Source organism: Hemitrygon akajei, chromosome 11 (assembly GCF_048418815.1).
Source record: "Hemitrygon akajei chromosome 11, sHemAka1.3, whole genome shotgun sequence".
Lineage (NCBI taxonomy): Eukaryota > Metazoa > Chordata > Chondrichthyes > Myliobatiformes > Dasyatidae > Hemitrygon > Hemitrygon akajei.
In genome coordinates, this window is record NC_133134.1 from 149,147,504 (window position 1) to 149,173,998 (window position 26,495).

The window sequence follows — 26,495 nt, forward strand, 5'->3', positions numbered from 1 at the left end:
TAAAACTTCAAATAACATGGATTGCTGAGTGAGCAAGCACAACTAAATACAGAGCACAGGGTGCATTTTTCATTGTTACCTGCCACAGAAATGCAAATCCAGGAGTTAAATTCACATTTGCAACGTTTTGGGTTTCCGTTGACTGATATTATATGTATATTGAGTAGTTAAGTCTCAAATTAATTAAGGCTTACCTTCAATTTAAATTTCAGTCGGTTTATCCTCTTTGATTACAAAGAAATTCCACTGTGGAGACGATTCTCCACCTAAATCTTTTGGTCCATTGCTGGTTCTGTGGTGAATAGGAACTACGGAATTGATCACATGGTGATGTCACCTGCATTCTTCAATGGAAGTGCGCTCCACACCATTCCATTCTCTTTTAACTCCATGGGATCCTTCAGGAATTTCTGTTGAATTAACAGATAAAGCTCAGATCATCATAGACAAAGGTGCACAGGGAGGGAAATGTAACTTTTGACTTGTGTGACTCTAAGGACAAAATTCGTTCATTATAAAGCTCACCCGATTTTCTCAGCAATTTGCTTCATGGAATTCAGTTGATGTGTTAAAATAAGGGTCTAATCAAATATGACCCATTTTTTGTAAGTTTAGCAGATTTCCACTTATAGACTGCAGGAATAGTGAATTTTATCTGAATAATATGAATGGCATACGTTGAACTTCAGAATCATCCAGCCCAATTGAACAGAATGATTGAATCTTTGCAATATGTGAAAATATTTTAATTCGTTCTTGCTGCTTTAGGCAATACATCTTTTCAGGCCAGATTTGTGAATACTGGGACCAGATGGTAAATGTCTCATATTATTTTCTGCAGTTTGGACGAACAAATAGAGGCTTCTTTCTGCCTGGCAATCATTCAAACTGGAAACACATCACTTGTGGTGCATCACTCAGGCAACGTTTGGTGACCACCAACAAGTCATCTCGTTGCCCCTTGAAGATTACACTCTCCTGACAATGACAATATCTGTGCATCTGGTTGAGTTCTGGAACTTTGTGCAGCAATGGAAGTCTCGGACTTCAGCCGAGCTGATTTCCGGTCATGGGCTAATCCTGTTCCATCGTTGGACTCCTCATGAAGTCCAGCAAGAGTGTGTGAACAAACACCGACTGCCTAGCACTTAGGTTGGAAACTCTGCTCAATAGCCCTTGATTTTCAAAGGAGAGAAATGGTACATGGCAGACATATAAGTATAATGTTTAATTGAATTAATTTATATCTACTTAATTTTTTCACTAACACAAGAGATTGTGCAGATGCTGTCCTTTCCTATCAGATTCCTTCTTTTTCAGCCCTTTGTCTTTTCCACCTATCACATCCCAGTTTCTCACTTCATCACCCCCCACACACCTATCTAAAGTTCAAAATACGAAGTTCAAAGTAAATTTTATTATCAAAATACATCTATGTCACTGATTCTTCCCCCTCACCTGGCTTCACCTGTCATCTGCCTGACCCGCTGAGTTCCTCCAGCATTTTGAGATTTTTATTGTGTATCTTTAATGATCAATGGAACACTTGTACTAGTGTTCTAGATTTTAATAGCTTTTTAGTGCTTTTAATTGTCTAAGAATATCGGAGGTATTAATTGACATTGATCCTAGGAGCAAAATTAGGTCATGACCCATCGAGTCTGCTCTGCCGTTCAGTCGTGGCTGGTTTATTTTCCCTCTCAACCCAATTCTCCTACCTTCTCTACATAACCTTTGATGCCCTTACTAATCAAGAACATGTCAACCTCCACTTTAAATATACCCAATGACTTGGCCTCCACACCATTAATGGATTCACCACCCTCTGGGTAAAGAAAACCCCTCCTCATCTCTGCTCTAAATGGACGCCCTTCAATTCTAAGGCTGTGTCCTCAGGTTCTAGACTTTCCCACTATTGGAAACAGTTATATAGAACTATTGGAAACTATTGGAAATCCTTTCTATCTAGGCCTTTCAATATTCAGTAGCTTTAAATGAGATTTACCCTCATTCTATAAACTCTAGCAAGCACAATCCCAGAGCCATTGAGCTTTCCTCATAGTTTAACTCTTTCATTCCCAGGATCATTCTCGTAAACCTCCTCTGGACTCTCTCCAATGCTAGCACATCTTTCTTAGATATGAGACCCAACACTGCTCACAATATTCAAAAGGACTTATGACTGACCAATGTCGTAAAGTCTCGGCATTACATCCTTGCTTTTATGTTCTAATCCTCTGGAAATGAATGCCGACGTTGTATTTGCCTTCCTTACTGCCATCTCCACCTGCAAGTTAGCCTTTAAAGAATCCTGCATGAGGAACTCCAAGTCCTTTTGAGCCCCTATTTTCTAAATTGCTCCCCATTTAGAAAATTGTCTACGCCTTTATTCCTTCTGCTGAAGTACACAACCGTACAATTTCCTGCACTGTAGTTTCCCTCTTTATTTGCAGCATATCTTGCAAAAGAGCTTCCATTTCATTTTTTAGAAAGATAAAGATCAGCTTTATTTATCACATGTACATTGAAACATCGAAACATACAGCGGAATGCGTTGTTTGCGTTAATCAACCAACACCGCCCCGGGGTGTGCTGGGGGTCACCTGCAAGTGTCGCCAAGCTTTCAGCTGCCACCATTTTGTTATTTTTGTTCCAGGATTTTTTAAAGCTGAGATGTGCCCAATGTTATTTGAATAAGAATCTGAACTTATAACCATGTTTGAGTTTTTTTGATTCTGCAGCTCTAAATATACAGATGGTGATACGATCTGTGCCTGAAATATACTGCTGATGCATTCTAAATACATGGGTTAGAGTTAACTTCTGTAAAACTAGGTTGGGTTAAATAAACAATTCTAATGCACTGCGAGCACAGCTTGAAAGTGTGTCAATTATAGTTCACTTGGTTTGAGGCTAGAGAGCAAGGGCTCAAGTCCCACGCCAGAATCAGCGAATGTTGACTGGTTGGAAATGAGACTTTTTGGACGAGCTGTTAAACTGTGTAGTTTGCATCAAATCAAATCAGCAAAGGGTTGTGCCAAGTGCCCACAAGTGTGGCCACACTTCTGGCACCAAAACAGCATGCCCACAATTTACTAATCCTATCCGTACGTCAGAAAACCCAGCGGAAACCTGCACATTCATGGCGGGGAATGTACAGACTCCTTGTAGACAGCAGTGGGAATTGAACCCCAATCTTACAGCTAGTGCTAACGTGCCACCACAATGTTTGTTCCACAATCAGTAGAAACTAGTATTCTGGTCAATATCACTTTACTATCATTTATTACAGATTGGTAGCTTTTAGCCCACATTAGGTAAAATACTTCTTTCACTTCTTAAGTCCACCTGTACATTTGAACTCCTCTTTGAGGTAAATTTAAGTGTAAATGTTTGAAAGAAATTTATATGGAACATGAGATCCTATTTTGCCAATTAATGCACAGCGGAACTGTTGTGGTTAGCTGGTCCAGGAACCTTTCTGTCTGCTGTCTTCGGCCTTGTGTTCATGCAACCTCAGTGTGATCGTGGGGGTGGAGGAATGCATGAGCATTCCTGGTTACACACAGTGCCTTGCATTGACCTGGGCTTTGTTCCAAAAACCTGCTGCAGAAGTTACTGGAGATCCCAGATAAAATCCAGCTCTTTGCCACTTATCCTGAACAGACAGTTTCTATGTGATGCATTCTACCTGATTCTGTTTTTTTTTTTCACTTTAGTCGATGTCCATAAATGTAGCAAATGCAAAGATTTGTTTTAGTAAGCTGTCTTCAATGCTTTACTTTGTACAGCCAAAGCTATCTCTCATCGGTGAGTGAGTCCATCCACAGGAGTCTCGATTGCCTGGATATGGTAGAAATGACCTCTCCCAACTTCCATGGATGGAATGAAGATGATATGGGAAGCACAGACACCCTCAAATCCAACCCTGTTAACCAGGTCTGTATTATTTTCCACTCTGGAAGTAAACAACGACAATTAGGAAAGTGTCGACATGAACTAATTGGATTTTGTCAATGTTCCACGCAATTCGTTTCATTTCACTTTGCTGTGCTTTCCTTAAAGGAGCAAGAAATGGAATATAGCAATCAATATGAAAATATCTGTGAATCTGTCTTCAATGAGGTGGATTCCCAGGCAGTGGATGCTCTGGACCTGCCCATACCTGGCTGCTTCCGCTCAAGAAGTCATAGCTACCTAAGAGCAATCCAGGCTGGCTGTTCTCAGGATGATGACAATGTATCTGTCCGTTCAGTGTCTCCCCCACCTTTAACCACCACAGTTAGAACCATGCAAACCAACACCAGTAAGTACAACTCTCACTACCACTAAGTAGATTATCCTACTTTGAAATGGTCAAAGATGAGCCGTCTGAATGATTTTATGGCTATTTTGAGCACAGAAATGTTTGGTTCATCAGATAACAGCTGACAAAGCATGAAGGTCCCTGGGATATTATTTGAATCCTGACAGTAAGCCGAACTGATCTTTCAAAAAAATATTAAATATCCATATGAAGGAGGTGACCCTCATGGACAGGAAGTGAATCATATCCCAGGGGAGCCATGATTTATTCAATTTGCAGATAGTATTTCAAATTAATGAGTTAGAAGTTTTTAAAAATGATGGCCTTTAATGATGTTTATGTTTCTTTTCCATTGAAGCTGAAAATAGTGTAAATGTTAATGTGATTTGATGTGTTCGTGAGTTTCGAGCAATGTTGATATTTGTTTAGTTCATTGTGTGAGGCAAATGTAGAATGCAAATATAGTCCTTGAAATATAGTTGTATAATGCATGAATCTTTTACTCTTCATGTTTCAGTAAGGGAAAGTGAGATAAATTCAGTATTGATTTTGTGGTTTTAAAAAATCAAATTTTAAATTATCTATTTATATGGATGTAAGACATGGCGGAGGAGTGTGTCGGTGGTGCATGAATATCTGCTTGCTATACTGCCATGAGATGTGCATCTCATCCTAACTGAGTGTTGAAGAGACTGTTACATGCTTACAAGGCTTGAGCTTTGGACTGGATTTTAAAGTGTTTGAAAAATGTTGGTATTGGCGGTCATGTGCTGCATTGCAAAGTACAACATTGTAATATTTAATAATTTATGTCCTCACATGTACTGATTCTGTGATATAACAAAGCATTTACAATTTTCATGAAAGAAAAAATATTATTTCTTTTTAAATGATGAAATAAATGATATAAATATACTTTCTCTTGCTCTTCTGAAGGCATTGCTTGTAATATTGATGCACAGTGGACATTATTCTCTTTGCGTTTACTCTTTACCGATGTCCAGTTTAGATGCGGGACGTTATATTTGCTTACTTTGTGGAATTCTGTTGTTTAGCAGAGTAAGCTTTTTTTTCCATTGGACAATATATTTGTGTATTATTTGTTATAGCAAAAGCCAAAAGGTTGTCATGACATATCACATCAAAAGCTTCTGTGAATATCGTGTTTGAAAGGTGATGGGGGAGGTGGCAGCGATGGATGTTGAACCATGCAAGTTTTCGACCTCACCCAGTGCCATCGGACAGAGTAACAAGTGGATGCCAGTTACCTTACTGAAAGGAGATCTGGAAAATCACTGGATGCATCGTCTTGGGCCATTATTTTGATGTTATCGCTAGTTTGTCATTTTGCTGCCTAATCTACATGTCCGAAAAATCTTTTGAACTAATGTTTACAAACCTGCACAAATTATGTTGTCAATGTGTTATGAAACTACTCTCAGCAATGGAGAAATGGGTCAATTTGCTGTGCAGAAATCTGGTGGAACAACTCACTCATCCTTTATGGAATCTGCCTGATTTAACAAGACAGTTTCTATAACATTCAATCAGACCATTGCCCAGGAGAGGATAAACATTTAGGACACATGGGGTGGAAATTAGTCCTCAACACCATCAATATAGTTGTGTATGTATGCTTAATATTTCTACCAGAATTTGGTTCCACCAAAATCATCGGAACCAAATTTCAGAAGTATCATATAATGCTCGGTTATGGGTATCTGGGCATCACTGGGTGCTAATTGTCAGAGCTGAATTTCTACCTCTTTTCCTGCAAGACATGTGCGTGAATCAAGCCAAGCTTTCTGATAACTCTGACACATATTGCCCTTTGTGGGGCAGATGGAGAGCTTGGCTTTGCAACACGATTTGGAATTTTCAACCGAAAGCTCAAAGCTTACTCACTTCCTGCCAATTTGATGAACTCCAATTGAAGGTTTTCAGAGTTACTCCTTGTTACACCAGAACTGTCAAATTACTTATTCATTATTGATGCAAATATAGAACACACAACTTACTCACATCAGGACAGAGCGGTAATTTGAATGCCAAAAGTAAAACTTATTTATGAATCAAAGCTCATATTAAAAAGTTAAGTATGAGCAATGGCTGAGAATTTTAATATTGCCTACTGCAGAATAAAAGATTATTATAAGGTGAATTTGCATTTCAAAGAACCAACATAAGGAGGAAATAACCCTTAAAAATAATCAAAAAGGCAGAACCAAATACCACCAATTAGTTTATATTGTTTTCTGTGCACTGTTTGTGATTGTAAAGGGAGTTATTTCTATTACAGTGCTATCAGTACACATATTAATTGATAAAGATCTTATTCTGATTACAAATATTCTTAAGGACAATAAGACTTAGGAATCAGTTATTCTAGGGGGAATAGGACAAGAGACATTATTGGGAAAAGGACTCCATCCTAGCAGGAGTCAGAAGGGGAAAAAAAGTAATATCCTACCGGAATAAGAATCGGCATTGTGGAAATTCAAAGTGTCAGTGTTAGAGCTTCAAAGTGTTTGCTAGGATTTTTTTCACAATTGTAACTTAAATATTTATGCATGCTTAATATACCATTCAACTTAATATGGGGCATTTTAACAGAATTTATTACATCTGTGTGTATACATTTATTATTACTATGAAGCTGGTGTATGTTTCCATGTTTATTAAACACTGCATCCTCTTCTTGATGTAACTTTAAGAGATGTATCAGTATATTAGAACTTGACGTGAGGCTTAATTTAGCTGGGTGTATGAATGAGACATGAAACCTGCGTGAGCGACAGGTTTGCAAGGTTACACTGAGGTGACTTTGGCTATTCTAGCCCACGCTTGCCAAGTGTGATCGGATTGGATACGGGAAGCCTATATAACATAACTCTGCCTCTAACCGCATTTTCTCCAGATTACTTCGGTGATCACATGATATATCAGTCAATAATGATGATTACAACACTCACCGTTCTCCGAGCTGCAAAAGCTGCTCCATTCATTGTGCGATTTTATCATCTGCAATAGAGCAGGTGCATGGAATATATCCCGGTGAAAATTGCTGTAGCTGGCCTACTGTTTGGGGGCCTAGCTGAAACTAAAGAGGAAGTGGAGAGGTCAACTTGATCTCAGTAATGATCAGGAGGAATTTTTTTAGTTCTGGGTGATCCTAGCAATGTCATGTTTGGCATGCCTATTGGACATTTATAATAGCTGGGTGTTATGGATATGCTGGGGTTATCCCCCACCAGAACATGGTTAGTAGGTGGGGAAAAAGAGTTTCAGTGACAGGACTCCATTTCCAGGAAACTGATGCCAATAATCTAAGCAATAAGAATGCAGGGCTTAAGAAGTTGTGACAGTCAGAAGAGGGAGAAATCCTGCCACAGAAGGTGACCAAGGTGTCTTGAAGGACATGGAGTAACACTACGGTGCTCACCCACAAATAAAGTGGTGAAACTGTTCACCTTGTTGGGTCTTTTCCAGTCCTGCATCAACCTGCAGCCTGCTTTGACCAGTGAATTACTCACGTGGATGACTGTGAAATCATAACCGAATGGAGTCCTACAGAAACAAGGATGTAACTGTTCTGTCCCTATTTTAACCTCCTGTTAATAACAATCGTGATGCTGTTAGTGTCAGTGTGCATGCGTTTAGTTGTAAAATCAATTTGCATAGTGCAGCCTAAATTCTATGTGCTTTTTACAGTATAAGGTAAACACCTCCGCTTCTATCTGTATTTATGCAGTGACATACATAATCAAGTGGAGCAGGATGTTTGAGTGTGGGTGTTCCACAGGCATAACTGGATATTTAGCCAGAATCTAGAGCAAATCTGAGTGCTGATGAGCTATCTCGATCTAATTATGTCCGCACCTTAAACCTCCTTGCCAAGTATAAGTTAAAAAAATCTTTTGTAAAACTTTCAAGGTGTAACAAGGGTACATCATTGACTGATAGATACCTGAATGTTTCAAAAGACAGTATTTTGGATAAGGTTTTTTCTGATGCCAGTTAAAACTGTCAACTGGCTACTGCCAACATTTTCAAGGATGCTTTCGTCAGTGCAAGGAAGGTTTTAAACTTTCTGAAAATCTTACTTGAATGAGTCGTATTTTCCTAATGATAAAGATTGCTTATTAATATTTATGATATTTCTCTTTGCTCTAATCTATTTACTAATGGACTGTTGGCAGTTCATCCAGAAATATGATCTGAAGAATCACAAGAAAATATCCAGATTGAATGAAGCAAGATACTTCAGTCTTCTTCCTTGCAGAATACCATTGCCTTTCTTGATTTTTTTGTAATCCAATGCAGCTTCCAAAGTTAAAAGCTTGATTTGAGGATGAGTCATAATACTTGAAAATTAAAACCTAATTTGCAGATAGGAATATTATTGTGATCATTAGTTTTGTTCAAGTTGATTGTGGAAGGATTAATGGGTGTCACGGTAGCATAGTGGTTAGCGCTTTGCTATTACAGCTCATGGCATTGGAGTTCAGAGTTCGATTCCGGCCTCACCTGTATGGAGTCTGTGCATCCACCCCTGTGGAATGCGTAAGTTTTCTCCTGCAGTTCAAAGACCTACTGGTTAGGATGTTAATTGGTCATTGTAAATTATCCCGTGATTAGGCTGGGGATAAATCAACAGTTGCTGGGTGGTGTGACTTGAAGGGCCAGCAAGGCCTGTTCCAGGCTGCATTTCAATAAATAAATAATGGCCAAGTTTCAAGAGAATACCCTGCACACTCTCAAATAATACCATGACATTTGTAATGTCCAACTGTGAAGGTTTTAATTGAAGGACAACAGTTCTCTAGCAATTTAGCACTTCTACAGATCCTCAATAAAGCCAACCATTCTATCACTATTAATACCAACAACAACAAGAAGTATTGGTTGAAGGAATCTCATTGTACTTATTCAGCTATCACTTCCAACTACCAGTTAAGTATTTAATTAAATATTTTCTAGAAGACTCTGGAAATCTTTAAAAGAAAATTTTGTAAATAAAAAGTACCTGAAGAGAATGAAAAAAGCATTATTTTTTTCAGGTTAATAATCTTTCATAAGATCTGACTGGTTTTACTGCTATATTAATCTACACTGGGGCACTTTGGCAAAACATGGCCCTGCGACCTACATTGGACAGTGGTGCAGCACTGGACTGAGTTAAACTGAATATTACTGGTTTGATGTTCTATGTGTAGCTCACTCGCTTTTTGCTGTTTGCGCAATTGGTTCTTTCTCACGCATTGAATGTTTGATGTTTTCTTGACGGGGTTTCATGGTGTTTCTTGGCTGCCTGGGGGAGGATAAATCTCAGAGCTGTATTCTGAGATTTGATACTTTGATAATAAATGTACTTTGAATCTTGAATCTACTGGTGACAAACTGCTTGCAAAGTGTGAACTAGCTTATAGGAGTGAAGAATTGGAAAGTCATCGCTGATGAAATATTCAATATTCATTCCTGATGAGGCGACATTTCACCTGGAGCCATCTATTGTATCCGGTGCTCCTCGTTTGGCCTGCTGTACATCGGTGAGGCCCAACTCGATTGGGGGTGGGAGGGCTATTTTGTCGAGCACCTTCGCTCTGTCCACCGCAAATGTCAGGATCTCCCCATGGCTATCCATTTCAAATCAACTTGCTATTCCCATTGTGACATGTCCCATTCCTGTACTGTCATGATGAGGCCAAACTCAGGTTGGAGGAGCAATACCTCATATTTCCTCTGGGTTGCTGCCAACCTGATGGCATGAATATCAGTTTCTCCAAATTCCAGTAATTTCTCCCTCTCTCCCTCTTTTTTTTTCCATTCCCCATTCTGGTTGCCTTCTCACCCTTTCTCATCTCCACACCTGGCCATCACAGCCCTCTGGTTCCCCTTCTACTCTTTCCCTTTCTTCCATGGTCCACTGTCCTCTGCTATTAGATTCCTTCTTCTCCATCCCTTTACCTCTTTTACCTAACCCCTCCCATTCTCTTAAATCATCACCCCCAACTTCCCCCTCACTTCGAGCATCTTATTCTGACTTCTGCCGCCTTCCTTTCCAGTTAAAGCATTAACTGTTCATTCCCCTCCATAGATGCTGCCTGACCTGCTGAATTCCTCCAGCACATTGTGCGTGATGCTCAAGATGACGAGCACCTGCAGAATCTCTTGTATTTGGTATCCATTTATCATTCTTCTGTGTACTTCATTGAGATTTTGCTTCAATAGAGTAAAGGAGTTAGCTCATTACACGAAGATACTCTGAGAAGCTAGTAAATAGTGATGTTTGCCACAGTTAAATTTTACACAGGTTGCACATCAAAGTGAAACCGAGAGGATTACACTGTAAAAATAACATTTGAGCTGAGCAGTCTCATAGATTACAAGAAGCTTGAGATCCGATAATGCTTAATTCCCTCGCACCGTTTACCATGAAATATTATGTTCATTACAGCTGAGCCCCAGGTGGCCTTGTAGCTTTCAGCAATGTTAACTTCCCCATCTAATTTTACAGTTTCTAAATTGGTGGCAGATAGAACGTAATTAATTCACATTTAAGAGTTTGAAGCAGAAATGTTGATGTTCCTTACTCTGGATTTAATACTGATTTTCAGAACCATGAATGGCACTAAATCTGTATACTTATAACTGAATAATTGATGAGATTCATGGTGGCATCACCAATTACATTATGAGTGTACTTGTTAATATATTCTGACAAGCCTACCATTTAGGATTCACCATGTCCTTCCTCTTGTCCTCATTCACTGACAAGTGCCTGGGTTTTGACCCTGTAAAATACTTCCCATATCTGCAATGAAGATATAACAGACAAGAAAGGTCAACATAACTTTTAAAAAATAAATACAAGTTAGGCTCAGCTGGCAAATTAGAATGCTTTATCATGTGCATACACTTAGTGGCTGTGTTATTGCATATCTCCTGTACCTAATAAAGTGGCCACTGGGTGTACGTTCATGGCTTTCTGCTGCTGTTGTCCATCCACTTGAAGGTTCGACATGTAGTCCATTCAGAGATACTGTTTTGCATGCCACTGTGGTAATGTATGGTTACTCTCGCCTTCCTGTTGGCTTGAAACAGTCTGGCCGTTCTACTCTCACCTCTCGCATTAACAATGCGTTTTTGCCCGCAGAACTGCTGTTCACAAGATTTTTTTAAATTATTTTTTGCACCATTCTCTGTAAACTCCAGAGACTGTTGTGCGTGAAAATCCAAAATCCCAGGAAATTAGCAGTTTCTGATATGCTCAAGCCATCCCATCTGGCACCAATTATCATTCCATCTGCAAAGTCACTTCGATGGCATTTCTTTCCTATTCAGAGATTTGGTCTGAACTACTATTGAACCTCTTGACCATTCTGCTGCTTTTATGCCTTGAGTTCCTGCCTCGTGATTGGCTGATTAGATATTTGCGTTAACGATGTACAAGTGTACCTAATAAAGTAACCAGTGAGTGTATGTTTCATAATTTCCAGAACTTTGATATTCAATGTTAATGCTGTGGTTTTGTCAAAATGGTCTTTTGGGGTTTTTTTTTTCTAAATATTAAACCAGCAAATATGGTGCCAAGTATGAATGTGTAGCTGGCCTCTGACCATTTTGCTAAGGAAGTAGTACACCAGTTTATTTTAAAGTGGCTCATCTCTTTGTTAAAATAGCAGGCAAAGGAGTGTTGTGCAAGTGAAACTCGGAGCACCAATCACCATCAGCCCAGCAACCACCGTATCAAAGGCACATACAGATGGTTTGACTTCCAAAGTCTGTCTCATTAATGATGAAGGAACTATGCTGATATTGGTAAAGCAGGCTCCTGGCTAGGTAAACAGCAATCTGATAATGTCATAGTCACAGAATTATATCTTTAAGCCCAATGCCCTGGATACCTGAAAATTCTTAGTAAATTTCTACAGATCAGTCTTTCAGAGATGGCAGCACAGATGGTGCACTCTTGAGAGGGAGTTGCCCTAAGAATCCTCATTACTGACTCCAGACCCCAGGATGTTTCCGAACACTAGGTTAGATCTAACCACGGAACCTTTCTACCGATTACCACTCATGAATCTCTGCTCCCCATTTTGAACAATGGTTAAAAAAAAGTACAGGTAAAAGCAGAAATAGAGTACAAACTCTGGGTGGGGAGCATTAATAAGGATAATTTAGAAGCATCATCACCAACTGCGCTTGCTGATTCCTGAAAATGGCACAGCCCGGGTTCAATGCTGATCTCTGCTACTGAGTGGAATTTGCACATTCTCCCTTTGGGTTCCCTCTGGGTGCTAAGTATTCTTCCACATCCCTAAAATATGCAAATTGGTAGGTCCATTGGCCACTTTTAAATGCCTCCGTGATGTAGGTGCTAGGTGGAGATACATCTCTACTAAGGAGATGTAAGGCGCTCCATCCTCTCCTCACCCCCCCCCCCCCCGCCGCTACCTTGCAGGTCACTCTTGGGCAAGGTGTAGCACCTGCTTAGCACCCCCCCCCCCCCCTCCCGATCAGGGTCATGTGAAGCCATGGGAGCAGGTGGTGTATGGTCATAGGAGCAGCTGGTGCAGATCACATCCTGGTTATGCGACCACTGCTACCAGGCAGACAGTCTCTGATGAATATTGATAATGGCTGGGGTCACCTGTCTTGTAAAGGCATACTGCCTAGAAGAAGGCAATGGCAAACCACTTCTGTAGAAATATTCGCCAAGAACAATCATGGTTATGGAAAGACCATGAACACCCATGTCATATGGCACAGCCCGTGGTGAACAAACAATGTAAGTGAGCAGTAAAATATCAGGAGAGTTCATGGGAATGTGGGAAGAATAAAACGGGATGACGGTAGAATTAATGTCGGTGGGTGCTTGACAGTAGGCACAGACTGAAGGGTCTGTTCAAGTTCCCTATCAGATTTATTTATCACATGTACATTGAAGCATACCGTGAAATGTTGCATTTGTGTTTGCAACCAAAACACCCAAGGAACAATACAAGCAACAGCAACAACAAAACAAACAAGACACCAAAAGCAAAACAAGCCCCTTTCCCACACTCATTCCCACCCATCCACCCCTTTACACACAAAGGCACTGAGAGGCCACCAACCCCAGGATGGGCTGCCTCCAGTCCTTGTACCCAGACTCCCAGACATTACACACCATCATGACATACAAACCTCCTTAACTACCTACTTATTGAAGATTTTTCTGCCCATGACAATATTGGTAGATGAGATCACTCAAGGTTTTCCCGGGCTAAGGTCGGATTTCACACTGAGCTAAATGGAAGAGATACAGCACAGATTCAGCAGCTCAAATCTTGGCAACTGCTATGGGCCAGAACTGCACTTAATCCGTCTTTCACCTCATGGACCATCATATTACTTGCATTAGCATAATGATAAAGATGGAGGACCAGCTTAGTTTCAATGTGAAAAGAATGAGAGGACAGCCAAAGATGTGGAAGTAAAGGTGGGAGTATCAATATGATGAAGTCACACTTACTTACTGCCCATTATGCTGCTGGCATTTAGGGCAGCAATGAAGGTCCTCCAACTCTGGTGATGTTCAAGGCTTCCTTCATCATATCAATAGCTTCCTTTTGGTTGTCAGTCACGCAAGTCCCAGGTGGAGACTCAGGAATACCGTCACACTGAGATGTAGAAGGATGCTTCATTGCTGTTTCCATATCAAGAGCCAAGACCCTACCAAGCGCCAAGCATAAAGACCTAACTCCAGCCAACATAGCTGTCCGGGTCATTGATGTACACAAGCCTCCAAACTCAATGACATAGTTGTGGTCCTCTTATAGAAATCAAGCCATATCATGGGACTAAATGGTGGAAGCCAAAAACAGACACATAACCAATAGATTAGACTAAAGCAATGCAGTCTTGTTTTATCTGTACATGAATGATGGGATTGGGTGAGGAGGGTCATTGAAGCAGATGAATGAAAGAGAAAGCTGTATGATTAACCCCAGTTTCAATTATACTGGAGCCCAGCTCATGTTTATATTTCAGCTATTTTATACATTTTGAGTATTGGTCCAACTGGTATCCCTGTAAGGACTACAACTAAACAGGAGCCCATTTTCAACCAATTTAATTCAATCTACATGACCCAAGAAACATTAAGTTTCCTGGGTACATTAAAAAAAAAGCTATGGGCCACAACAATGTTTTACTGTAGTGCTGAAGGCTCATGATCCTAAACCACCAGTATTTTAGACAGACTTTACCAGTTTAAGCCCTCATGCTGTGTAAAATTGCCCGGGTTTCTCCTGTCCATAAAAAAACAGTTCAAACCCAGTTCAGTCAATTACTACCCCATCAGTTCACCCTAATCCATCAGCAGAATGATGAAAGATATCAACTGCAGTGCTTTCTAAAGGCACTGATTCACTAACAACCTGCTCACCGGAGTTTGTTTGGGTTCTGCCAAGATGGTTCAGCTCCAGACATCACCACAGTCAAATGAGCAGGTGAGCTTAATTACAGAGTTGAGGTGAAAGTCGTTGCTACTGGCACCAAGGCAACATTTGACTGAACATGGCATCCAGAAGCTCTGGTAAAACTGAAGTTAATGAGAATCTCTGTGGTTATTGAAGGTCAGTCATCTCAGCCCTAAATGTTGTGAGAGTTCTTCATAACTCAACCACCTTCAGCTGCTTCATCAATTATATTAAGATCATAAGCAGATATGTTTACTGATGATTTTTATAAAAGACAATTCTATTTGTACCTCCTTGAATAAAGAAGCATAATTTTACCCACATAAAGTAAGAGTTGAGCTTCTCATAAACCCTGTGACCTCATTCATCTATAACAGGGGTTCCCAACATTTTTATGCCAATAAGCTCTACTGTTAGCCAAGGAGTCCGTGGACCCCAGTTTGGTTACCCGTGATCTAGAAGGATAAGTGCAGCAAAACATAGAGGGACTAAAATGTTCACTATCTCATAATCCTCCTCTCAATTACCCAACACCTTAACATTGTCCCTAATTCAAAATCCCTCCCAGCTGCGCTGTTGGAATTCCTTCAACATAAGGTATCATTGAATGAGGTGACTTCACACCATGATCTGAAGGCAATTAAGAATGGTTATCATTGAATGAATATTAAAGAAATACTTAATTATATTAACATTCAGGTCTTTAGATCTTAGGTTCACAATCAAAAGAAACTTCCTAGTTTTTTTTTGTTTGAAAAATATTAATGACTTATAAAGTTGCACAGGAAAACAACAGGCAATTCTGCACTTTGTCTTCTCGATTTCTTCCCAAATATCCCAGAACACCAGTTCCTCACATGCTTTGGGCCTGGCTATCAGTGACTGATTGAGGTTGGCTGTCAACCTCACCGTTACTCACCAACATAGGGTAGGAAGTCTGAAACCTTCTTGATAATTGACAAAAGAGGTAGGAGTATCTTCTTTTACATTGCTAGTTGTTATGATAGGATACCCACTGCTTAAAAAGATGGAAGGTGTTCATTATAACCTCTCCAAATGGAATAGGATGTAAAGTTAAAATACATGACTAGAGGTGCAGAGCAAGAAATGAGTTTATTGGATAGTCCCTTCAAAGAGTCAAAAGCTTCCTGCAATAGTGTGAATGGAAGCAAACATTTCACTGAACAAAACTGTGTCACTATCAAATAACCTATTTGAATTCATTTTAAGTACCTGTTTATGCTTCACTTCGTCATGAAGTGCCTTTGATTATTGTTAATGGGTTAAAGTCTATCCATTCAGTTTGAAGCCATAGAGGACACTATACAACAATATCAGATACTATTGAGCCATCATTTGCTCTTCTGTTGCTAGGCAACTGCACAGGCTCCAGTACATGTTTGTTTGTGTGGTCCGGGCTGTAGATTCAAAGAAATCACAGTGAACCTGGTAAGGTTTTGCTTTGATGTTACATTTAGTCATGTGCTTTGTGAACATCCAGAAATTCACACGACAATAAACAGCCAATGAAGTACTTTCTAATTGGTATTTCATTATAGTGGAAGAAGCAAGGCAGTTAATTTGAACACAGAAACTCCCACAGCAGACTAGATCATCTGATGCATAAATACTGGCTAAGAAACGATGAAATATAAGTAAGAGAGTTTTATTTCCAGAATCTTAATAGAAAGAAAGTGAGGGCATTCTGACAATTATCCTTTTTAAATGAATAAGTAAACAGAGAGAGTGTGGAAGAGTATGATGCCATTGAAGTATAAAGCTACCATTGCAAATGAGGGAACAATTTTGGAAATGACCATCTTGTGAGTGTGGCCTCCATTGGATGGGGTTGACCATGGATGTTGCGTCCCAGCTACGTATACAAGAGTCAGTGCAGTATAATATGGAGAGCAAATTGTTGCCCATGCCCTCTCCACACAGCTGATGAATCTAAAAGAACAGCAGAGACTGATACAGTTTGGCACCAGTGGTGATGTAGGAGATGTCAGTCAGCGATTAACTCAAAGTAGGACTGCTTTAGGGACTCCAACTGTGGATTTTTCCTTGGGTTCAATCCCGAAGCCTTCTCCATGAATGGGACTTCACAAGGCAGCGGACGTTTGAGATCAGAGTATTCCTTCTCCTAGATGCACTGCCAACCATGGCTGATGAGCTCTGAGCTACAGGTTTTAAGACACCAGAAACTGGCTTTTGTCCTGTCTGTAGAAACGGTCCCACCAGGCTTAGTAGCTAAGCCACACATGAAGGCCAGGAGCTGAACTTGGCTGTCAGAGGCTATTTGAGACGCACACCATTGGGAGCATTTAATAGGTAGTGGGAGTTCATCCCCACTACCCCCGGTTATGAAAAGGAATCAGCCTATTTGTATTTTGCCATGAATTTAATATGGAGATTATGTACATCCTGCTAATTTTTTAGCGCTGTTAGAGTGATACTAATATATGTTGTGCAGATCAGAATCCTTCACAATCTGAACATAGTGACATTGAGGTGGGAGATGGAAACAGGGAAGAGAACTGTTGTGTCTGTGCACAACCATGTATCAATTAAATACAGGCACACATGCAAGAGTTGGCTTTAACTGGTATGTTCACATTGCAGAGAGAGAGAGAGAATAATGCACATGCATAGACAACCGCATACACAGACAACAGATCAATACGCAGTGCTAAGTGGGGGATCGTTGCTCTAAAAGAAATAGATTCATATGTTACACCTCCCCCCCTTTAGGTTAATGCGACTTAAAACTGTATATGTACAAAGCATTCAATTTCCCTTTCATAAACCCATATTCCAAATAAATATGCTTTCACAATAACAGTCCATAACTAACTTCACAATTCTAAAGTTTCAGTCTTTTGGGTGGCGCTTTGTTTCTCGCAGGATAGTGCCTCTGGACCTGGTGAATGGTATCAGGTTAGGTGTCTTGTATAAGACAACGTTTACGGTTTACGGTTTCACATAGCTGTCAGTGACATCATCACTGAGTGGTAAGTCCAGTGACTGTAATGTACCATCTCGTTGGATGCCGTCGTCTCAGGTGTGTTCTTTGGTTGAGCATCTAGTATCTGGTCCACATGAGGCCTGCAACTTCAACTGTGTACATCAACAATCCAGTTCTTGTAGCTATCCTACCAGGTATCCACTTGTCTTCTCGGTAATCACGTGCTAGGACTTCCTGTCCAATCTCAAAGCTCCTTGCTGGTTCACTTGGCAACTGGCTCTACTGCTTGTACTGTACTTCTCTCCGAAGATCTGGATTCAGAAGGTCTATATGAGATCTCGGATTCCTGCTCATGGACAACATTGTAGGTGTTTGATTTGTTGTCGCATGAACAGAGTTTCAACACACAAAAAGGAAGTTGTCCACCTTATGCAATAGAGGAATGTCCTCCTCATCCATCGCTTTAATGCATTTGCTGAAGGTTTAGATAAACTATTCAGCTAACCCATTTGTTGCTGGGTGATGAGGAGCTGACTTGAAATGTCTGATGCCATTTTTCTTCATGAACAGTGAGAATTCTTCCGATGTATATTCTGGTCCATTGCCACTCACAATTTGTTTGGGTTAGCCATTTCTGGTGAAGATAGCCCTCAGAGCAGAGGCAGTCTTTGCTGACATGATTGACTTCATTGATATTACCTCCAGCCACTTTGAATGAGCACCCACAGCAATCAGAAACATGGAGTCCACGAATGGCCCAGCAAAGTCAATATGTACTCTTTGCCATGGTGATGACGGCCACTCCCACAGACGTAACAGTGCCTGTGAATTGAATTGAATTGAATTCATGATACAGTTTGATTTTTATTTGGCATCCCGAACAACTTTTGGCCAAGTTTTTAATTGGTTTATCTACTCCCAGCCACCAGACATAGTTCCAGGCAAGAGTTTTCATCTTGACCGTACCTAGGTGTCCTTCATGCAGATTCTCTAACACGCTGGTGTGCAGCTTAGAGGAAACCACAACACGAGATCCACACATCAGTGTTTTCTGTCACACCAACAACTGGTCTCGTCTCGCTGGGAACTCTGGAAACGATGGGTTACCATGAGCTGGCCATCCTTGTTCATAGACTTTTGAAAATGTCGGGTCATTCCTTGCTTCCTTTTGTATTTCAGTGTTTGTTACTGGCTACTGGTCCACCATTGTGGTGTGGAACACTGATTCTGGGTCACAGAATGAAGATTTTCTTCTTCAGTTGCCATCAGCATTGTTGTTTTGTTTAGTACCTTTGAACTCCATCATAAGAGTGGGCTCCTAGGAATAGTGCCCACCGTTGTAACTGGATAGCAGTCATCACCGGAATTCCCTTCCTGGGATTGAAAATGAACGCAAGGGGCTGGTGACCTGTTACTAGCATAAACATTTGTCCATAGACGTAGTGTGGAAATTCTTTATTCCCATACTAGACAAAGGGCCTCTTGGTCAATCTGTGTGTAGTTGCGTTCTGCACTTGTCAGTGATCTTGAAGCAAAATCAATCAGTCATTCAGATCCATTTTTCATAATGTGTGAGAAAATGGCTCCAATGCCATAATGGGATGCATAGCACACCAGTCTGATGGGCAGGGATGGGTCATAATGGGTGAGAACTACATCGGATGTTATTAGTCTCTTTGTTTCCTTGAAGGCTTTTTCACATCTTTCTGACCATTCCCACTTTGCCCCTTTCCGTAACAGTGCATTCAATGGATGCTGTATTGTAGCAATGTACAACTTGAGTTGTGACACATTTTCCAGTTTGGGTGCTTGTAGCACTGCTTCAATCTTCTCTTGTGATTTATGTAAGCCATACTTGTAAATGGCATTTCCACAGTATGAGATTTCATTCTTGAAAAACTCACATTTCTCTCTCATAGCACACTGACCATACTCACTCAGCCTGGTAAGCACTTTACCAAGGTTATGGAGGTGCTCTTCATAATTCTTGCCAGTCACAATGATGTCATCAAGGTAACATTGTGTTCCTGGGATATCTTGGAGCACTTGGTCCGTTGCTCTTTGCCAAATTGCTGGAGCTGATGCGACGCCAAAGATGAGACAAATATATTGGAACAGTCCCTTGTGAGTGTTGATTATGAGGATCTTCCTGCTTGACTTCTCAAACTCCATTTGCAGATAGGCTTGTGACAAGTCAATCTTTGAAAACCTCTCCCTACCTGCCAAAGATGCAAAAATGTCTTCCATTTGTAGCAGGGGATACTGCATAGTGCACAGCACCGGGTTGCTGCTCACCTTGAAATCCCTATGTATGCAAACAGCTCCAGCCTTCCCTTTCTTGATCACTGGGACAATGGGCATGGTGCAATCACTCCATTCAACCTTGGAGAGAATGCCAGACGTCTCCATGCTCTGCAGTTCAGCATCCAGTTTAGAGTGGAGTGCGTAAGGCACTAGGCACGCTTTATGGAATCTTCAATTCAATTCTGGCCGTCATGCCCTTGAGCTTACCAATCCCCTTATCAAACACCTTCTCATTAGCATTAAGCAGCTGTGCCAGTCTCAGGTTAGTGCTACCATTTGGACTGCCGTTGCCTGTTGATGCCACACTGAGAGCTTTGATTGAGTGCCAGTCTGGTTGGATTTTTCTCAACCATTCACATCCAAAAAGAGCTGGCCGTTTTTCAACTCGTAACACTCTAACTGGTGGGCTTGGCCTCCATAAGTCACATTTACTTTCAATTTGCCTTTGGGAGATACTTTTTCGCCTGTGTAAGTCTTTAGCAGCACTGAGGTCTTCTCTAATGGTATCTTAGAAAACTGACTGTTGTAGTCAGCCTCTGAAATTCTAGACAAAGCTGGCCTTGTGTCCAGTTCCATTTTCAGTTTTACACAGACAGATCTATTGTGATCCATATGATTTTGTGTTCTGCTTCAATGATAATATGTAATTCACATGACAGCTGACCTTCATCAGAATCTATGTAGCCTGATTCTGGTTTACATTAGGTAACTTTATGCATTTGCTTAGTTTTGTGTTTGAGATTTTTCACTCGGTTGTGCTTTCCGTCTGCCTTGCACACTCTCTCTCTGTGACCTTCTCTGTGACACTCTCTGCAGATTTTCTCTTTGAACCAGCAGCCATTTGCGTCATGGGGGGACTTGCCACATCAATAACATCTTTGGCTTTTTGCACCATTCAGGGACATTTTGTGCATTTCACATTCTAACACCTTTTCTGTCAATCAACTGCATACTTTGCTGCAGTCTCTAACGAAATTACAATGTTCAATGACCGTTCTAAGGTTAGGCCTCTTTCTGATAGTAGCCTTATTTGAGTGTTTCGACTACGCATGCCGTATACAAGCCTGTCCCTTAATGCATCAGAAAGTTCATCTCTAAAGTCACAGTACTGGGAAAGGTTGTGCAGTTCTGCAATGTATTCAGAAATGCTTTCATCTTTTGACTGGTTCCTTTTGTAAAATCTAAATCTCTCAGCTATTTCCAGTGGTTTAGGGCTCAAGTGACTTTGTAAATTTGCACCAATTTCATCGAACATCTTGCTTGCTGACTTTTCAGGGGTTACGAGGTTGCATAAGAGACTGTATGTCCTTGCACCCATTAAGCTAAGATGCGTGGATACTTTCTTTTGCTCCTCCACGTTGTTTACATTACTATACAGTTGCACCCTCTCGATATACAACTCCCAGCCTTCATTAATGCTATCAAATTCATCAACTTTCCGGAACGAAGCCATTGCCACATTGTTTTCACTTTAAATTCAGTGCATCTTTCACTGTTATTCATGCGTCCTTTGGCTTTCTCATGCTGTTTAACTCTTGTTGTTTCATCCTGTAACTGTTGCCAGTTTGTGTCTGTGCACAACTATATATCTATTAAATAAAGGCAAGCACACAGGAGATGGCTTTAACTGGTGTGTTCACATTGCAGTGAGAGAGAGAACAAAGCGCATGCATAAACAACCCCTGTGCAGACAGCAAATTAATACATAGTCCTAAGGGGAAGGGGTCATTGCTGTAAAAGAAATAGATTCATACATTACAGTTGTTTATAGATATAAATGATTTACACTCAGTGGACACTTTGTGAGGTACTCCTGTACACCTGCTTGTTAATGCAAATATCTAATCAGTCAATCATGTGGCAGGAACTCAATGCATAAAAGCATGCAGACATGATCAGGAGTGTTGTTTGGACCAAACATCAGAATGAGGAAGCCATGTGATCTAACTGACTTTGACCCCATGGAATGATTGTTGGTGCCAAACAGGGTGGTTTGAGTATCTCAGAAACTGCTGATCGCTTGGGATTTTCTTTTTTGTAATTTATTTTTTTAATTGAAGTTCATCAAACAAACATTTCCATAAGATGTATTTCAGACATTGTACATATATATCATATAATCATATATATCACAAATCTCCATGAAGTATTTATCTGAGGTATACACTTATAGAAAAGAGTGGAAAGAAAACAAACAAAAGGCCTGGGATTTTCATGCCCAACAGTCTCTAGAGTTTACAGAGAATGGTGCAGAAAAACAAAAAAAAACATGCAGAGAACAGCTATTTTGTGGGTAAAAACACCTTGTTCATGCAAGAGGGCAGAAGGAAAAGGCCAGACTGGTTCAAGCTGACAGGAAGGCGACAGTAACTCAAATAACCAGTTGTTACTATAGTGGTGTGCAGAAGAGCATCTCTAAATGCCCAACACATCAAACATTGAAATGGATGGGCTACAGCAGCAGAAGACCACACCGGGTACCTCTCCTCCATCTAATAAAGTGGCCACTGAGTACAGATGTGAATTTAGGAGATATAATTAGTAAGTCAGCAAATGTCATGAAAATTGGTGACTTGAAGTGTTTAGAGAAAATGCTCGGATACAGAAAGATATTAATCACCTGGTAATTTGAGCAGAGCAATGGCAGATAGAATTTAATCCTACGTGCAGTGCAATTCATTTTGAGAGTAGTACACGTACAGTTAATGGTAGGGCCGATGGAAGTACCGAGGAATATAGGGACCTTGGTATGCCAGATAGGCTGGATTTTATTTCCTTGAGGTGGAAATGGTAGACCTGTTAGAGGTGTCCAAAATTATGAATGGCATGTATACTGTAGTCCATAGATGGTGTCAATAACCAAAGGGCATAGATTTACGGTAACAAGCGAGTGACCTAGAAGGGATATACTGTAAGAAAGACTTTTTTTCCACCCAGTGGGTGCTTGGAATTTGGAATGCACTGCTTTGAGAGTCTGGTGGAAAAGATATTCTCATATCACTGAAGAAGTGTCTTCAAGAGCAGTCTGATTATTGAGCACAAAGGCTTCGACCAATTGCTGGTAAATGGGATTGATGGTCGACATGGGCAGAGTGAACGGCTTTTGTGCTCCATGATTCTAAGACTCAAAATACCCAACTAAAGGAGCTGAGGAACTTGGAGCAGAGTAGGTTGATAATAGCATACAGCTTCAAATATGGCTGCTAGTTTAATCATAAAACAGTGGGCTAGAAAGTTTCAGGAAAAGCTTTTCCTCTTAATAAATATCACTTACACTGAGTGCATTTATCAACTAGATGCCAATGAAGTACTTTGTATTCTGTACTTCATCGTAACATGAGAAAGAAGGCAGCCAATATAAAATGAATGAACAAAATAATAAACTGATGACTAGCCTTGATGGATCATTTTTAGACTGCAAGTGAAGAGAGAGATAATGGGCTGGAAAAACAACAGCATTGCAATTGGCCATTTAATGGTGCTGGCAGCATTCGCTGGTCACCTCCTTAACTCAATCTGTTTAATGATCCAGAGTTTGGGGATTTTCTGTCTTTTCTGAGCAGTTCGTGAGCATCCACCAGAGAGGAGGGGAATGCAAGGGCTTTCAGCATGCACCACGCTCTTTGCCAGATTGCATTAATCGTTGTGTTGCGATATAAATTTATGTGACATAACTTCGTGTTACAGTTTTAATGCAGTGTTCCATTTGTTTGTTATATGACACAGGAAAAATGCAGGCACCCTGGTTATAAATGTTCTTTGTATTCCTGAATTATTCTTCAGCAACAACCAAAAATAATCCAATATAGCAATACAAAGGAATGGAGCCTTCTAAAATTTTATTGCTTGTTGTGTATCACTTCCATAACAGCATATGTCTATTATATGTTTTTTTTTTAAAAGCTACTTAAAATGTCATTTCATTATCTTCAGGATAGATCATTTGCAATATTTTTACAGTGCTCATCGCATTGTTGAAATGTTTTAAGAAGACGCTGTACAATGAATAGGCTGTTTTAGGGGGTGCTGTGGCTTTTGTTGTATAGCTAGAGCTGCAAGTTTTGTGCCAATAACATCCCACAGTGAGCGAAGGAGTGAATGAACTGTTTATTTATTTTAGAGAAAATAGTTCAATGCTGCCAAGGGCACAAAGCAAAGTTAAGGACAAATATCTGCTAAGCAAGTCATGATACTAACGGAATTTTGCAAACTCATGGGAAAGATAAACAGAAAAAGGAAGAACAAAGCTGTGTTTATGATTTATTATTCCATTCAGGATGGATGAAGTGTTTTACTTTGATTTACCCTATGAGGTGTTATCCTAACGTAGGAATAATACAAAATTTGAAAAAATGCTGAATGTTTTTTACCGAATGAAGTAGTCTTCGGCTAAGAGTGTCGGGCAAATGTATAGAACGAAAGACTTCAAGTTCTGTACATTGCCTTTGGGGTCTCTTTTAGGACATTCCTGTGCATTTTACAACTGATGAAGTACCTTGCAGTTTGTATTCATTGTAATGAGTGAAAATGTAAGACAATTTGCTTACAGCAACCACACAACACAACTTCAGGATATTGGAAAAGATTGATTATCATGGCCAATCATCCAAGTGTCTTAACCTTTTTACCTCCACTGACTAATGTGTTATTTTTGGCCGTGCCCTGCGAAATATTTTACTGACTGCTCTACATTTTGTTTAATTTTCCTTGTAAATTTACATTCTGTGGTCACTTTAACAAGTACTTCCTGTACCTAATCAAGTGGCCACTGAAGTGTATGTTTGTCGGCTTTTGTAACACTTCAAGTTACGGCAGTTGATGCTTTTCTGCACACCACTGTGGTAATATGCAGTTATTTGAGTTACTGAGGCCATCCTGTCAGCTTGAACCAGTCTGGCCATTCTCCTCATTTGCCTCGCATTAACAAGGCATTTTTGCCCACAGACCTGCTGCTCACTGCATGTTTTTTTTGTTTTTCGTAGCATTCTCTGTAAATGCTAGAGACTGTTGTGCATAAAGATCCCAGGAGATCAGCAGTTTCTGAGATGGTCAAAACACCTTGTCTGGCACCAACGGTCTAAGTCACTTAGATTTCCTTTCTTTCCCATTCCGATGTTTACTCTGAACAGCAACTGAACCGCTTGACCATGTCTGCAGGCTATTGCTGCATCGAGTAGCTGCCACGTGATTGGCTGATTAGGTATTTGCATTAATGAACAGCTGCACACATGTACCTAATAAAGTGGCCACTGAGTGTGTGTGCATGATCCCCATGCTGTACCCCATCCACTTCAAGGTACGACTTCTGGTGCTCTCTTGCACACTACTGTTGCAGTGCATGGTTATTTGAGTTTCTGTTGGGTTCCTGTCTACTTAAACCCGCATGGCATTTCTCCTCTGAGGTCTCTCATTAACAAGCCGTTTTTGCCCACAGAACTACCACTCACTAGGTGTTTTTTGTTTTTCTCACCATTCTCTATAACCTCCAGAGCAAGGTTTTCCAAACTATTTTATGCCATTAACGGAGGGGCCCAAGGACCCCATGTTGGGAATCCCTGGTTTAGAGTCTGTTGTGCTTGAAAATCCCAAGAGAGCAGTAGATTCTGAGATACCCAAACCACCCCATCTGGCACCTACAATCATTCCATGTTCAAGTCACTTAGATCACATTTCATCCCCATTCTGGGGTTTGGTCTGAACACAACTGAACCTCTTGACCATGTCTGCATGCTCTAATACATTGAGTTGCTGCCATACAATTGGCTGACTTGATATTTGCATTAGTGAATAGGTGTGCAGATAGACCTAATAAAGTGGCCACTGAGTATAGATGTGGTGCTTTGGATTCACTTTTCCTTCCTAACTTACAGCTTTTTTCACTATAAGCTGAAAGAAGAGTACATCACATTTTCCATAAAGCACTAAAAGGAAAAACTGTTCCTTGATGAAGAACTACAGCCCCTTTATATTGTTGATGTAAAAGTAAAATTGAAAGTAGCTTAACTTTGAAAAACAACTGAACCCTGCAAAGTTCGCAGTCATTCTGAGAGAGTGAAGTTTGCTATACGTCCATGGACAATTAATTATATTTGCTTGATTTCCAAGTTCAGCAATTAACTGCTCAGCCTTGTGTTCGTGACAGATTACAGTACTACTTCTGGCAAATGAAGGATGGAAAATGCAGTGGTTTTTAATATTTTATTAGTGGTTTGATGCTCATTTTAAGGCTTATTACCAATTCATGGGCGTAATTCTATGGAACAATTGGTAAAAGAAATTATTTGAATTGACCTTCAGTCATGTTTTAAGAATAAACCCATTAATTATTGTTGAAGAAGACATTGCACCAGATGGTAACTATCTCCGGTGTTGAAGGAGACAGAGCAGGATATGTGTGGGCCTTCAGCTATAATCCTGACAAAACTGCTGAGTATCTGCTGAAGATCACAGAGCT

The 26,495-nt window shown here is 40.3% G+C and overlaps 1 protein-coding gene across 6 annotated transcripts in view; it reads left to right on the forward strand.

The window, feature by feature from the left end:
- Positions 1-26,495, forward strand: part of LOC140736115 (disks large-associated protein 4-like) — an 835,615-nt gene that overhangs the window by 675,392 nt on the left and 133,728 nt on the right. For all 6 annotated transcript variants that reach the window (XM_073061900.1, XM_073061903.1, XM_073061899.1 and 3 more), the window contains 2 exons: positions 3,792-3,939; positions 4,066-4,306. In XM_073061900.1, coding sequence (XP_072918001.1) covers positions 3,792-3,939; positions 4,066-4,306 — 389 coding nt within the window. The remainder of the gene's footprint in view (positions 1-3,791; positions 3,940-4,065; positions 4,307-26,495) is intronic.